The sequence below is a fragment of the Bombina bombina genome, chromosome 5, assembly GCF_027579735.1.
Source record: "Bombina bombina isolate aBomBom1 chromosome 5, aBomBom1.pri, whole genome shotgun sequence".
NCBI classification, from domain to species: Eukaryota; Metazoa; Chordata; class Amphibia; order Anura; family Bombinatoridae; genus Bombina; species Bombina bombina.
The window spans coordinates 85493133-85509920 of record NC_069503.1 but is presented as its reverse complement, the minus strand read 5'-3'; the positions used below and the strand labels follow the sequence as shown (position 1 = coordinate 85509920).

General features: G+C 39.2%; 1 protein-coding gene across 1 annotated transcript in view; it reads right to left on the bottom strand.

Annotated features, from left to right (window-relative positions):
• Positions 1 to 2205: 2205 nt before the first annotated feature.
• The window catches only part of LOC128661339 (zinc finger protein 721-like), a 167198-nt gene continuing 152615 nt past the window's right edge, over positions 2206 to 16788 (bottom strand). The window contains exon 4 of the mRNA XM_053715602.1: positions 2206 to 5957. Coding sequence (XP_053571577.1) covers positions 4953 to 5957 — 1005 coding nt within the window. The 3' untranslated portion in view covers positions 2206 to 4952. The remainder of the gene's footprint in view (positions 5958 to 16788) is intronic.

Sequence of the window (16788 nt, the reverse complement as noted above, 5' to 3'; positions counted from 1 at the left end):
TTTCTTTATCCTCTTTTTCCTTCCTTGCTCCCTCCCTCTGCCATTTGACTTATTGTGAAGCTATTGTGACATATATATATATAAAGAAACATTTTTACTTAGCTTGAAATGCCCATTTATACAGCTTCTATCTTCTCCAGTTCACTAGCCTTGATGCAGCCTTTGACAAAATGTCTGCTGATAGGACTTCTCCAGTCGGCACTATAAGAGTTCCAGGTGTGTGATACAGCAGGGATTCTGGGAGCCGCTATTCCACCTCTACTGATGTCCAGCTTACTATGGCAAGTGGTGCTTTGCTTTCCTTGCTGGCAAACAGCCCCATCACTGTGACCCTGATGAATTGGTCCTGCGGCTTTCCAGTCAGCTGTCCAGCATGTTCACCCGCTCTCACTGGGCTTTCTCCTGGCTGGGCTGTATATGGCTCAACCTATGGATCAGTCAGCACGATAAGGGATGGTGCGCTCTCCAACACCTTTGAGCGCCAAGCTTGCAATCCCTGCCAAGCTCCTCCCTTTCTGGATCTCCTAATTCCCTGAGCTACACATTATATAATATTAACACTAGCACATAACAGCTACACAATATATATTATTAACACTAGCACATAACAGCTACAGCCAGTGCTCCACAAATCTGTTTAAAAATTAGGAGCCAGTAACAATATTTAGGAGCCAGACATATTTTTAGGAGCCAGACAGAGGTAATTGCATATAGATATATGGAGAATAACTAAAAAAGTTAGGAGCCAGGGATAAAATTCAAGGAGCCAGTGGCTCCCTGGCTCCTGGGTTTGTCGAGCCCTGAGCTACACAATATATATTATTAACACTAGCACATAACAGTTACACAATATATATTATTAAAACTAGCATATAACAGCTACACAATATATATTATTAACACTAGCACATAACAGTTACACAATATAGATTATTAACACCAGCACATAACAGCTACACATTATATATTATTAACACTAGTACATAACAACCACACATTATATATTATTAACACTAGCACATAACAGCTACACAATATATATTATTAACACTAGCACATAACAGTTACACAATATATAGTATTAACACTAGCACATAACAGCTACAGAATATATATTAACACTAATACTTAACAACTACACATTAAATATTAACACTAGCACATAACAGCTACAGAATAGATATTAACACTAGCACATAACAGCTACACAATATATATTATTAACACTAGCACATAACAACTACACAATATATATTATTAACCGTAGCACAGAACAGCTAAACAATATATTATTAACACTAGCACATAGCAGCTACACAATAGATATTACTAACACTTGCACATAACAGCTACACAATAGATATTACTAACACCAGTACATAACAGTTACACAATATATATTATTAACACTAGCACATACCATTTACTCAATATATATTAATATATAAGCAAATTTCTATGCCTAACTGGTCTTGGAAGAATGTTCTGAAGATTAATAACAAACCAACTTCAATCTTCCACTTGTCCTCAAATGAAACATGCGCACTAGAAAATTTTAGACAATAAAAACATAGTGATACGAGATGCAGACAAGGGAGGTGGAATAGTAATACAGAATTTTGAAGACTACATATCTGAAGCACAAAGAATTCTTAATGATAAAGAATATTACATTGTTTTAGATAGGGATCCTACTACACATTACTGAACACTTTTGAAAAATATAATACACGGCGGTTACAATAACAACATACTGTACAAATCCCAAAAAAACTTAATGTATATAGAACATCCTGATGTAGCCCATTACTACCACCTTCCAAATGATCCATAAGGATCTTATCCGTCCTCCAGGAAGACCTATAAAAGCTGGAGTTAATTGTCTAACCATCGCCCTATCCCGCCATGTAGATCTTTATCTACAAAAATTTGTATCAAATTTATTATAATATATTAAAGACACCACACACTTGTTACAAAAACTATCCACTATTCACAACACTGATCACAAATACCTCTGGTGTACTTGTGATGTCAGTAGTTTATACTCTAACATACCACACAAATTAGGTATATCAGTAGTTCATGACATTCTGAATAAAGATTTTTATATGCCCCACAAACAGAAATTACTTATAGAAAACCTAGCAAGGTTCACGCTGATATTTTGTTTTTAATTAGACAAAAAAATGCAAAATACTGGTCTGGATTCCAATCACTTTTTATTTGCAGAAAAAACATTGTATATCATTATATAGTAAACAGCAGCATTACATGATATATGCACACAATGGTATAAATATACCTAACACTTGTGCTCTTGATACAAAGGGATTTATCAGACATATAATGTTCCCTTTATATATACAGTATGTGCTATTATCAGTTCTTGTGGCTTCTAACTAACATGAAAACATCTGACATAATATCAAGTTACAGAACATGACACACATATTACATACCCAGTATACATGTAGGTTATAGCAGCCATTTAAATTAAACTGATTATGATCACATGACACACATATTACATACCCAGTATACATGTAGGTTATAGTAGCCATTTAAATTAAACTAATTATGATCACATGACACACATATTACATACCCAGTATACATGTAGGTTATAGTAGCCATTCAAATTAAACTGATTATGATCACATGACACACATATTACATACCCAGTATACATGTAGGTTATAGTAGCCATTTAAATTAAACTGATTATGATCACATGACACACATATTACATACCCAGTATACATGTAGGTTATAGTAGCCATTTAAATTAAACTGATTATGATCACATGACACACATATTACATACCCAGTATACATGTAGGTTATAGTAGCCATTAAAATTAAACTGATTATGATCACATGACACACATATTACATACCCAGTATACATGTAGGTTATAGTAGCCATTTAAATTAAACTGATTATGATCACATGACACACATATTACATACCCAGTATACATGTAGGTTATAGTAGCCATTTAAATTAAACTGATTATGATCACATGACATACATATTACATACCCAGTATACATGTAGGTTATAGTGGCCATTTAAATTAAACTCATTGTGATCACAAATGTAAACAATCAAATGAAAGGAACAGCACTTGTTAAGTAGAGTGCCCGGAGAAGACTTACCAAGGGGCATATTTATCAAGCTCCATACGGAAACAGGCTCCCCAGAAACAGAAGTTATGAAGCAGCGGTCTAAAGACCGCTGCTCCATAACCTGTCTGCCTGCTCTGAGGCCGCAGACAGAAATCAACCCGATCAAATACGATCAGGTTGATTGACACCCCCTGCTAGCAGCCAATCTGCAGGGGGGCGGTCTTGCACCAGCAGTTCACCAGCTGTCTGCATTTATCGATGTGTGGCAGACATGATACGCTACATTGTATCATGTCCGCTCGCACAATCATAAATATGCCCCCAAGTCTCAAATCATATGTAAAGCAACAAGTCCTCCAGTACTTCCAATAATACAAGACCTTTATTAATATTTCAACATGGGTCAACAAATAACTGCAACGTTTCAGGCATAGTTCAGCCCTCTCACGCATCAGGAAGGGCTGAGCTAGGCCCAAAAAGTTACAGTTATTTGTTGACCCATGTTGAAATATTAATAAAGGTCTTTTATTATTGGAAGTGCTGGATGACTTGTTCCTTTACATATGATCACAAATGTACCAGTTACTGATATAGGGCTTGATTATAAATGGAGCGCAAAATGAGAGCACACTTCCATATGCTCCAATGGGAGCCTCATTCTCATGCCATGAGGCACAGCATGAGAACAAGCAATGGCAGCAAATGTATATGTCTATGCTTATATATAACATATATATATATATATATATATATATATATATATATATATATATATATATATATATGTTTGTGTGTTAATATGTGTATATACTTATAACAAATAATATAAATGTATATAAGCATATAATTACAGGGAACACACAGTTCCCATAGACCACAATGTAAAGACACTTTTCAGTGCCGTTTTTTTTTTTTTTTTTTTTAACAACTCACAGCCGGCGACTTTAGCTCCCAAAAACTGCTAAGTAAGAAAACGAACACTTCATTTAGTAACATTTGGTAGACATTTATAAAATTAACCTGAGATCTGATCTCTTTATTTTATAAGTGCTAATTGCTACCACAAGCTCACGGTAGAAAAAAAAATCATCCACTTGTAATAGCTGATTACTTATTGCGCACCTGCAAATAGCCAAATTTGCCCGTTTATGGGTGCGCAATAAATTAGTGCTCCACTTGTAATCTAGCCCATAGTGTCTCATTAAATAAAATTGATTTCCTATCAGTAATTCCTCTGGTATATATACAATGCTAAGCTTCTATTGCTATAAGAAAAGGTTTATCCACATGATGTGCACATTAAATATATCTCCCAGATGTCAATAATTTGAGACTGATCTTCTTGTTTATATCATTTTCTAACACTCTATTCATATAAAGACACCTTTATTCTGTAAATTATTTTCTCCCCTATGTAAAACAAAATGTACAACTCCTAACACTGGCATATTAATAAACAACAGTGGGGGTGCTTTGGTGGTGAATGGTTGTGTACACTGGTCAGTATGAGGGCAGATTTGTAAATTCCTGTGTGGTGTTTGGATTCTATCACATTTATATGAGAGAAACTGAAGTGCACATATATAGAGAAACAAAGGACAGCAGGAGAGCACTTCCAGTATGGAGATTTGGTAGCTGGGATTTACAATAGGATCTTTTTTGACACTTCTATTTAGAGAGTTTGCCCTCTTTAGGATCATTTTTAAAAGGTTTCCACACTGTGCATATAAAGTTTATTTTATGTGTAAATGTTTGGTGGTGTTGTGATACCTGACTGGCATCGGATACCTTTTTCAACTTTTGAAACAAGTAAAAGGTTTTTATCTTGTGTGAATCCTTTCATGACGTTTCAGATTACTCATTTGTGTAAAACTTTTTCCACACTCTGTACACGTGAAAGGCTTTTCTCCTGTGTGAATCCTTTCATGTTTTCTCAGATCACTCTTTTCTGTAAAACATTTCTCACACTCTGTACATGTGAAAGACTTTTCCCCTGTGTGACTCCTTTCATGCTTTTTCAGATGATCTTTTTGTGTAAACCTTTTTCCACACTCTGTACATGTGTAAGGCTTTTCTCCTGTGTGAATCCTTTCATGAGTTTTCAGACAATCTATTCGTGTAAAACTTTTTCCACACTCTGTACATGTGAAAGGGTTTTCTCCTGTGTGACTCCTTTCATGAGTTTTCAGATTATTCTTATATGTAAATCCTTTTCCACACTCTGTACATGTGAAAGGTTTTTCTCCTGTGTGAATCCTTTCATGACGTTTCAGTTGACTTATTTGTGTAAAACTTTTTCCACACTCTGTACATGTGAAAGTCTTTTCTCCTGTGTGACTCCTTTCATGAATTTTCAAATTACTTTTTTGTGCAAAACTTTTTCCACACTCATTACATGTGAAAGGTTTCTCCCCTGTGTGGGTCTTTTTATGAGATATGAGAGTTCCCTTTGATGTGAAACATCTACCACATTCATTACATGTGAAAGGTTTCTCCCCTGTGTGGATCTTTTTGTGATACTTAAGGTTTCCTTTAGTTGTGAAACATCTCCCACATTGTGTACACGTGTGAGGTTTCACAACTGTGTAAACTGTGTGGTGTTCAAGGAGATGCAAATTACATGTGAAGCCTTTCTCAAATTCTATACATTTGAATGGTTTCTTATTTGTATGAATTATTTGACTAGACTTTAGACTTTTCCCTTCTTTAAAATGTTTTGAAAAGTCAGTAAATGTTTGTGGTTTATCTTCTGGGAAATTCATTTCACTAGATAAGGCATAAATGTTGTCCTTTTGTTTGATGATTAAATTACTCTCTGCACATAATGATTACTGCCCAGTTCCTGTCAATTCACCATAAAATATCTGCTGTGATTTTCCCAATGTTTGTGAATAGTCATTAGTATCTAAGACTTTTGGAATCTGCAGTATAGGACTGGTGCTTCCTGTAGAGAAGGATGGATATGGACTATTCAAGTGTTTGTCTACATAAAAAAGGAAAGGAATAACAAAAATAAAGAAAGTTTATTCTTTATAATGGAATCCATCTTAATACAAGAATCATATTATTTATTTACACTTTAGAAAATGACTTATTTTTTGTGTTCATTTCTAAAACTGATTTACCTGTAAAACACAAATTAATATAACAAAATACAAATAAAGTAAAAATGTCCACATTATAATAAACTAAACCACTAATTACTGAATAAAACATGTTATAGGGCCCCATTAAACAAGGTGCAGGTGGATAATGTTCTCAGCCAGGGAACAAGTACATCTGTATTCTGGGCAAGAGAGGTGGCATCAACCATCTACATTTAACATTGCACAAGCAAATGCACATACAGCCCTGCCCTGCTCAACCAGAGGGGTGAGAGTATGATGTTTTAATCACAGACTAATAATCAGTGTGGGATGTTTTGAAAGGCTAAGGAGCAGCGATCTTTTGATACTTTTTAGCTTTCGGTCGGGGTTGTTTGATTTATATAAATCAGCCAAAAACATAAATTATGCTTACTAGATAATTTCATTTCCTTCTGTATAAGGAGAGTCCACAGCTTCATTCCTTACTGTTGGGAAATACTGAACCTGGCCACCAAGAGGAGGCAAAGACACCCCAGCCAAAGGTTTAAATACCTCTCCCACTTCCCCTATCCCTCAGTCATTCTGCCGAGGGAACAAGGAACATTAGGAGAAATATCAGGGTATAAAAAGTGCCGGAAGAAAAATATAATTTACGGGGCCGCCCAACGGAGAAACACGGGCGGGGGCCGTGGACTCCTTATACAGAAGGAAATTAAATTATCTGGTAAGCATAATTTATGTTTTTCTTCTTAATATAAGGAGAGTCCACAGCTTCATTCCTTACTTTTGGGAAACTTATAACCAAGCTCTAGAGGACACTGAATGATAACGGGAGGGACAAAAAGAGGCGGACCCTAATCTGAGGGCACCACAGCCTGCAAAACCATCAAACTTGTAAAATTTAGAAAAAGTGTGTAAGGAGGACTAGGTAGCCACCTTACAAATCTGATCCATAGAGGCCTTGTTCTTAAAGGCCCAAGAGGAAGCCACTTCTCTAGTAGAATGAGCCATAATTCTCTGATGAGGTTTATGTCCCACTGTCTCATAAGCTAAGCGGATAACACTCCTTAACCAAAAAAATAAGGAAGTCAAAGAGACCTTCTGGCCCTTACGAATCCCAGAATAGGCAACAAACAAGGAAGAAGTTCGTCTAAAATCCTTTGTAGCCTGAAGATAAAACTTCAAGGCGCGAACCACGTCCAAATTATGAAGCAAACATTCCTTCAAAGAAAAGAAGGATTAGGACACAAAGGAAGGAACCACAATCTCTTGATTGATGTTGCGGTCTGACACGACCTTAGGGAGAAACCCTAACTTAGTACGTAGGACAGCCTTATCAGAATGGAACACCAGATAAGGAGGCTCACATTGCAAGGTGGCCAGTAGAAAAAGAACCTTCCAGGACAACAACTTAATGTCAATTTCATGCATAGGCTCAAACGGAGCCCGTTGCAAAACCTTAAGAACCAGATTCAGACTCCAAGGAGGAGTCGTAGATCTGAACACAGGTCTGATCCTAATCAGAGCCTTAACAAAAGACTGAACATTTGGAAGCTCCGAGAGCCTCTTGTGCAGTAAAACAGACAAGGCCAAAATCTGTCCCTTCAGGGAACTGGCCAAAAGAAACAATAGAATCCTGGCAACCTTAATTTTATGCCAGGGAAATCAACGCTCTTCACACCAGAATAAGTAGGTTCTCCACACCTTATGATAGATGTGATGAGTAAGCGGTTTACGAGCTTGAATGAGAGTTTCAATAACTCTCTCAGAAAACCCTCTCTTGGCAAGGACTAATCATTCAATCTCCACGCAGTGAGCCTCAGAGAATCTAGATTTTGATGAACAAAAGGACTTTGTTCCAACAGATCTCTGCTACAAGGTAACCTCCATGGAGGAGAAGATGACATCCTCACTAGATCCGCGAACCACATCCTTCACGGCCACAATGGAGCAATCAGTATTACTGACGCCTGCTACTGCTTGATGCAGGCCACTACCCGAGGAAGGAGTGGTAATGGCGAGAAAAGGTAGATTAGACTGAACCCCCAAGGCACTGCTAATGCATCTATTAGCTCTGCCTGAGGATCCCTGAACGTCAACCCATATCTGGGTAGCTTGGTATTGAGATGAGATGCCATGAAATCTATCTCCGGCATCCCCCACATACTGCATATCTCCGCAATCACTTCAGGATGGAGAGACCATTCCCCTGGATGAATGGATTGTCTGCTGAGAAAATCCGCTTCCCAGTTGTCCACACCTGGAATGTGGATTGCTGACAGTGAACAGTTGTGGGCTTCCGCCCACTCCAGAATCTGAGATACTTCCCTCATTGCTAAGGAGCTTCTCGTTCCCCCGATGGTTGATGTAAGCCACTGAGGTTATATTGTCTGATTGGAATCTGATAAACCAGGACAAACCCATAAGAGGCCATGCCTTCAGAGCATTGTAGATTGCTCGAAGTTCCAGAATGTTTATCGGGAGGGAGCGTTCCTCCTGAGACCACAGGCCCTGTGCTTTCTTGGCACCCCAAACAGCTCCCCATCCTGATAGACTTGTGTAGTCACAATCTCCCAGGATGGTCTTAGAAAGGATATCCCTTGGGACAGATTATCTGGACAGAGCCACCAAGAGAGCGATTCTCTCGACTGACTGTCCAGGGAAATCTGTTGAGACAGATCCGAATGACCACCGTTCCACTGTCTCAGCATGCACAGCTGTAAAGGTCTGAGATTAACCTGGCAAAGGGAATTATGTTCATGCTGGACACCATGAGACCAATTACCTCCATACACTGAGCCAGAGATGGCTTTAAGGAGGTCCGGAGGGCAAGACATGCCGAAGCTAGATTGCAACGTCTCTGGTCTGATAGACTCAATATCTATTAGGATATTTCTATTATAGTACCCAGGAATTCTACCCTAGTGCTTGGAATAAGAGAACTCTTCTAAGTTTATCTTCCATCCATGAGCTCGAAAAAGAGAGAGAAGAGATACTGAATGGTCTTCCGCTAGATGAAAGGATGGTGCTTGAACCAGAATGTCGTCCAAGTAGGGAGCTACTGCTATACACTGGGTTCTGGCAATGGCCAAGAGAGCCCCTAGAACCTTTGCGAAGATTTTTGGAGCAGTAGCTAGACTAAATGAAAGTGCAATGAACTGGAAGTGCTGATCCAGGAACGCAAACCTTAGGAACTGGAAGTGGTCCCTGTGGATTGGAACATGAAGGTAGGCATCCTTCAGATCTATTGTGGTCATGAACTGTCCTTCCTGAACTAGAGGAAGGATGAACCTTATTGTCTCCATCTTGAACGAGGGGACATTTAGAAACTTGTTTAAGCACTTTAGGTCCAGAATCGGGCGAAAAGTTTCCTCCTTCTTTGGGACCACGAACAGGTTTGAATAGTATCCCTAACCTCTTTCTGTGATAGGAACCGGGACAATGCCCCCTAAGGAGGCCAGATCCCGCACGCACCCTAGAAAGGCTCCCCTCTTTTCTGGTCTGGAAGACAGGCTTGAGAGGAGAAATCTGTCCTTGGGTGGATGAAACTTGAAACCTATCTTGTATCCCTGAGCTATGACCTCCAGGATTGGTCCGGCTTCCAAGTGCTCTTGGTTTGCTCTGGCTTAGAGGAGGTCTATTGACATTGGGACTTTTCAGAATGAAAGGAAAGAAAATTAGATCCTTGTCCTTTAGATTTGTTCTTTTTATCCTGCGGTAGGAAGGCACCCTTGCCCCCTGTAACTGTGAAGATAAAGAGTCCAGGCCTGGAACAAATAAAATATTTCCCTTAAAGGGAAGGGAAAGTAGTCTAGTCTTAGAAGTCATGTCCGCAGACCAGGACTTCAGCCAGAGCGCCCGACGGGTCTGTACTGAGAAACCAGAAATCTTAGCATTCAGGCGAATAATATGCATCACAGATACAAGAATTGGCAATTCTCAAGGCTTTAATTCTTTCTTGGATAACATCGAGGGGACCCTCCACCTTGATCAAATCAGCTAAGGAGTCGCACCAGTAGGCCACAGCTCCAACAACCAAGACAACAGCCGCTACCGGTTGAAACAGGTATCCCATTTGCTGAAACATTTTTCTGAGAAAAGTTTCCATATTCTTATCCATCAGCATTCTGAATGACGAGCTATCTTCAAGTGGGATAGTAGTACATTTAGCTAGCGTGGAGATAGCGCCATCCACCTTATCTTAGAATCTGGGACAGGGAATCATTTTTTAAAGGCAGACAAAAGGGGAAAAGGAAGATCTAATTCTATTCCACTCATTATTAATATTGTTCGTTATTTTTACAAGTACAGGAAAAAGTTAGCGGTGCTACCCTGTCCTCGTACACTCTGTCTAATTTAGGGATCAATGGTTCATCAGGCAAGTTGGCCTCTGGAACCTCTAATGTCGACAGAACCTCTTTTAGAAGAAAAGGTAAGTGTTCAAGTTTAATTCTAAAGGCTGGCTCCTCCTCCGCAGCAGTAGCAGACTGCGATCCAGAAAGTTCACCCTCTAAAGACTCAGAGAGTGTGACCCATCCTTGGATATTTGAAAAACAGACAAATCTAATAAATCACTGGATGACCCCTGGACTGGAAAGCTATGTTTAACCTTTCGCTTGCGCTTTGCAGGGTGAGGTTAAGCACTAAGATCCTCAGACACTGCCGTCTTTTACTGTGTGGTATAGTCTGATGGTTAAAGGTTCCCTCCAGATGGAGGATCAGGTGTGCTATGGGAAGCTGCATGTGATGAGGGAGATGACTGATGGGTATGCACCTCATGGGACGGCGAGTCCTCAAAGGTGGACGGCTCAGTAGTACTAAAGGGGTTAAACCTTCTTAGATATAATAAACTTGTTGATGCATATGGAACATAGTTGAGAGGGTGGGCAAACCAAGGCTTCATCACAATAAAGACCGTTATTACTGTTAGGGATAGAGGGAGTACCCTTGAGCATATCAGAATCCTCCATAGCTGGCGCTAATAACATTAGGACACAGAATAAATTATCTTTTATTTCTCACAAACGGCACCTTTATACTCCCAATGACTGGGGCACTCACCACCTCCTAGACCCAGGCAACAAAGAAACAAACATCTTCTCCGACAGCTAGCTTGGTCAGGAAAGGGAAAACTAAAGTGTGACCACACCCAGTCACGTGGTACGCAAGACAGGACCACCCCTGCTATGAGAAAAAGCACGCCAAGCTACAAGCTGTGCAGTGTTCAAAGTAAAAGTAAAAACCTGTGTGTTCCATTACCGCATAACAACAGTCTATAAACCCAATAAATCTTCACATAAAGCAACGTAAATCAACGTATCACATTTGATTAATCCCCAGAAGGCATTAACCCAAAATTCTTTTAAGATAAAAGGAGCCACACTGTGATCCTGTCTTTTAGCTTTTTCAACAGATGTAAAAATTGAAACGATCTTACCAGAATCCATGCTGTGGAACATAAACACAGCCTCTCAAGTGTGACAGTCTTGTAGCATCACTCCTGACATGGACTTAAGTGAAGAAAAAGCAGACAGTGAAACTCATCAACACTGGTTGCTTAAGGAGCTGTTAGCAGGTAGTCTGGATGGGTTTGAAGACTCTCCCTGCATCTCCAGAATCTAACTTTCGTCAATGCTTTTTCTGAGAGGCTGACAATACTACTTGAAACTCCAGTCCCATATAGAAGGGCATATACCCCTCCTGAGGAACAACAAAGAAATCTTCTGACACTTCTCTGCCATCCTTCTGTGACAAAAGGCAAATAATGACTGGGGGATAGGGGAAGTGAGAGAGACTGCGCATGTTGAAATAAAAAAAAATAATAATAATTTTTGTCTTTCCATATTTGTTTAAAAAATGTACAAACAAAATTGCACCATTATTTTTTGTTTTGGCGCCATTTTTTACCTGCGGAGTGGTCCCCAAGCCACTCAGTGCTATACAATTAGTAAAAAAAACTTCTATTGGCTCCTATGCTATCACGTGACACAAATACTCCTCCAATAACAGATACATGCTGCTGCACATGCTAAAGTAACTGAGGCACCGTGGAGCAGCATGTTGGTTCGCAGAAGCGGACACAGGAATGAGCATCTTCAAGTGCTGCTGCTGATACTGCTGCCTGCTCCATGGGAAACCCGGCTAACAATAGCAAGGTCTGTTTTGTTAATTTAATCATAAATGTCACTATCCTGCACAGTTATAAGTAGTATCATTTATCATACGAATCCCATACACACTGTCACATTCCTTCCTCCTTCAACTGAGGGTGAAATGCGATTCCTGGCAGGGAGATAACTCAGAGGCAGAGTACTCAGTGCTAAGGAGGAACAAGGGAGGAAGGGAATTTGGAGGGCTTTACTCAGGCTTGTATACAAATTCCAGAACAAGCAAAGGTGAGGAGAAAGAGAGAATGCTGAGGACAACATAATGCAGGGAGAAACACAGCCAAGTGTGAGAGGAGAGTGACGCAAAATGTCATAGGGATCAAAGTGAAGTAAAAGGAGTAGTAAAGTGTTTTATGTAGAGAGAGGGACAAAGTAACTGAAAGACTGCAGTATTTGTCTCAGTGATTCTGATGTTAAATGACCTGTTTTGAAACCATTTGCATAAGTGTCTTTACACTAATCTTTTAAACCATGCAGGATGCATAGATATATGGCAATTAGTATATGTCATCTTTATTGACTGCAGTCAAGCATTAATCAGCCTGTAGTCCCCATTGTATTTGACAGGGGGACAAACTTTTTCTTTTGTTATAAAAAATTATCTAATGTAGTTTAACAAAGCTATAGAGAGAGACTAATATTTTTTTTCATTATATATTTGCTGTGCATTTGAGACTGTGTACATGTGCGTGAATATTGTGTGTCTGCTTGTATATGTATGCTGTGTGAGGTGTGTGTACACTTATTTGTATACTTTGCAAACTGCAGCGTGTGTGTTGCTGTGTATTTGAGACTGTGTGCATGTGTGTGTATATGCTTTGTATGGAGTGTGTATGTTGCTGTGTGTGCATGTCTGTGTATTCCCTGCAGTCTGTGTCAGGATTTGAGACAGGCTTCCAGGCTCAGTGATTGTTACATTGCTGAGTGTATATATATATATGTATATATATATATATATATATATATATATATATATATATATATATATATATATATAACATAATTTATGTAAGAACTTACCTGATAAATTCATTTCTTTCATATTAGCAAGAGTCCATGAGCTAGTGACGTATGGGATATACATTCCTACCAGGAGGGGCAAAGTTTCCCAAACCTCAAAATGCCTATAAATACACCCCTCACCACACCCACAAATCAGTTTAACGAATAGCCAAGAAGTGGGGTGATAAGAAAAAAGTGTGAAGCATAAATATAAGGAATTGGAATAATTGTGCTTTATACAAAAAAATCATAACCACCACAAAAAAGGGTGGGCCTCATGGACTCTTGCTAATATGAAAGAAATGAATTTATCAGGTAAGTTCTTACATAAATTATGTTTTCTTTCATGTAATTAGCAAGAGTCCATGAGCTAGTGACGTATGGGATAATGACTACCCAAGATGTGGATCTTCCACGCAAGAGTCACTAGAGAGGGAGGGAAAAAATAAAGACAGCCAATTCCGCTGAAAATAATCCACACCCAAACAAAGTTTAAAACTTATAATGAAAAAAACTGAAATTATAAGCAGAAGAATCAAACTGAAACAGCTGCCTGAAGTACTTTTCTACCAAAAACTGCTTCAGAAGAAGAAAACACATCAAAATGGTAGAATTTAGTAAAAGTATGCAAAGAAGATCAAGTTGCTGCTTTGCAAATCTGAACAACCGAAGCTTCATTCCTAAACGCCCAGGAAGTAGAAACTGACCTAGTAGAATGAGCTGTAATCCTTTGAGGCGGAGTTTTACCCGACTCGACATAAGCATGATGAATGAAAGATTTCAACCAAGATGCCAAAGAAATGGCAGAAGCCTTCTGACCTTTCCTAGAACCGGGAAAGATAACAAATAGACTAGAAGTCTTGAAAATTCTTAGTAGCTTCAACATAATATTTCAAAGCTCTAACTACATCCAAAGAAAGCAATGATTTCTCCTTAGAAATCTTAGGATTAGGACATAATGAAGGAACCACAATTTCTCTACTAATGTTGTTAGAATTCACAACCTTAGGTAAAAAATTAAAAGAAGTTCGCAACACCGCCTTATCTTGATGGAAAATCAGAAAAGGAGACTCACAAGAAAGAGCAGATAAATCAGAAACTCTTCTGGCAGAAGAGATGGCCAAAAGGAACAAAACTTTACAAGAAAGTAATTTAATGACCAAAGAATGCATAGGTTCAAACGGAGGAGCTTGAAGAGCCCCCAGAACCAAAATCAAACTCCAAGGAGGAGAAATTGACTTAATGACAGGTTTTATACGAACCAAAGCTTGTACAAAATAATAAATATCAGGAAGATTAACAATCTTTCTGTGAAAAAGAACAGAAAGAGCAGAGATTTGTCTTTTCAAGGAACTTGCAGACAAACCTTTATCCAAACCATCCTGAAGAAACTGTAAAATTCTCGGAATTCTAAAAGAATGCCAGGAAAAATGATGAGAAAGACACCAAGAAATATAAGTCTTCCAGACTCTATAATATATCTCCCTAGATACAGATTTACGAGCCTGTAACATAGTATTAATCACAGAGTCAGAGAAACCTCTTTGACTAAGAATCAAGCGTTCAATCTCCATACCTTTAAATTTAAGGATTTGAGATCCTGATGGAGAAAAGGACCTTGTGACAGAAGGTCTGGTCTTAACGGAAGAGTCCACGGTTGGCAAGAGGCCATCCGGACAGGATCCGCATACCAAAAACCTGAGAGGCCATGCTGGAGCCACCAGCAGAACAAATGAGCATTCCTTCAGAATCTTGGAGATTACTCTTGGAAGAAGAACTAGAGGCGGAAATATATAGGCAGGAAGATACTTCCAAGGAAGTGACAACGCATCCACTGCTTCCGCTTGAGGATCCCTGGATCTGGACAGATACCTGGGAAGTTTCTTGTTTAGATGAGAAGCCATCAGATCTATTTCTGGAAGACCCCATATTTGAACAATCTGAAGAAATACCTCTGGGAGAAGAGACCATTCGCCCGGATGAAATGTGTGGCGACTGAGATAATCCGCTTCCCAATTGTCTATACCTGGGATATGAACCGCAGAAACTAGACAGGAGCTGGATTCCGCCCATACCAGAATTCGAGATACTTCTTTCATAGCCAGAGGACTGTGAGTCCCTCCTTGATGATTGATGTATGCCACAGTTGTGACATTGTCTGTCTGAAAACAAATGAACGATTCTCTCTTTAGAAGAGGCCAAGACTGAAGAGCTCTGAAAAATGCACGGAGTTCCAAAATATTGATCGGTAATCTCACCTCCTGAGATTCCCAAACCCCTTGTGCTGTCAGAGACCCCCACACAGCTCACCAACCTGTAGGACTTGCATCTGTTGAAATTACAGTCCAGGTCGGAAGAACAAAAGAAGCCCCCTGAACTAAACGATGGTGATCTGTCCACCACGTCAGAGAGTGTCGTACAATCGGTTTTAAAGATATTAATTGAGATATCTTTGTGTAATCCCTGCACCACTGGTTCAGCAAACAGAGCTGAAGAGGCCGCATGTGAAAACGAGCAAAGGGGATCGCGTCCGATGCCGCAGTCATAAGACCTAGAATTTCCATGCATAAGGCTACCGAAGGGAAAGATTGTGACTGAAGGTTTCGACAAGCTGATATCAACTTTAGACGTCTCATGTCTATCAAAGATAGAGTCATGGATACTGAATCTATCTGAAAACCTAAAAAGGTTACCTAAGCCTGAGGAATCAATGAACTTTTTGGTAAATTGATCCTCCAACCATGATGTTGAAGAAACAACACAAGTCAATTCAAATGAGATTCTGCTAAATGTGAAGACTGAGCAAGTACCAAGATATCGTCCAAATAAGGAATACCACAATACCCTGTTCTCTGATTACAGACAGAAGGGCACAGAGAACCTTCGTAAAAATTCTTGGAGCTGTAGCTAGGCCAAACGGCAGAGCCACAAACTGGTAATGCTTGTCTAAGAAAGAGAATCTCAGAAACTGATAGTGATCTGGATGAATCGGAATATGCAGAAATGCATCCTGTAAATCTATAGTAGACATATAATGCCCTTGATGAACAAAAGGCAGGATAGTCCTTACAGTTACCATTTTGAATGTTGGTATCCTTACATAACGATTCAATATTTTTAGATCCAGAACTGGTCTGAAGGAATTTTCCTTCTTTGGTACAATGAAGAGATTTGAATAAAACCCCAGTCCCTGTTCCAGAACTGGAACTGGCAAAATTACTCCAGTCAACTCTAGATCTGAAACACATTTCAGAAATGCTTGAACCTTCGCTGGGTTTACTGGGACACGGGAAAGAAAAAATCTCTTGCAGGAGGCCTTATCTTGAAGCCAATTCTGTACCCTTCTGAAACAATGTTCTGAATCCAAAGATTGTGAACGGAATTGATCCAAATTTCTTAGA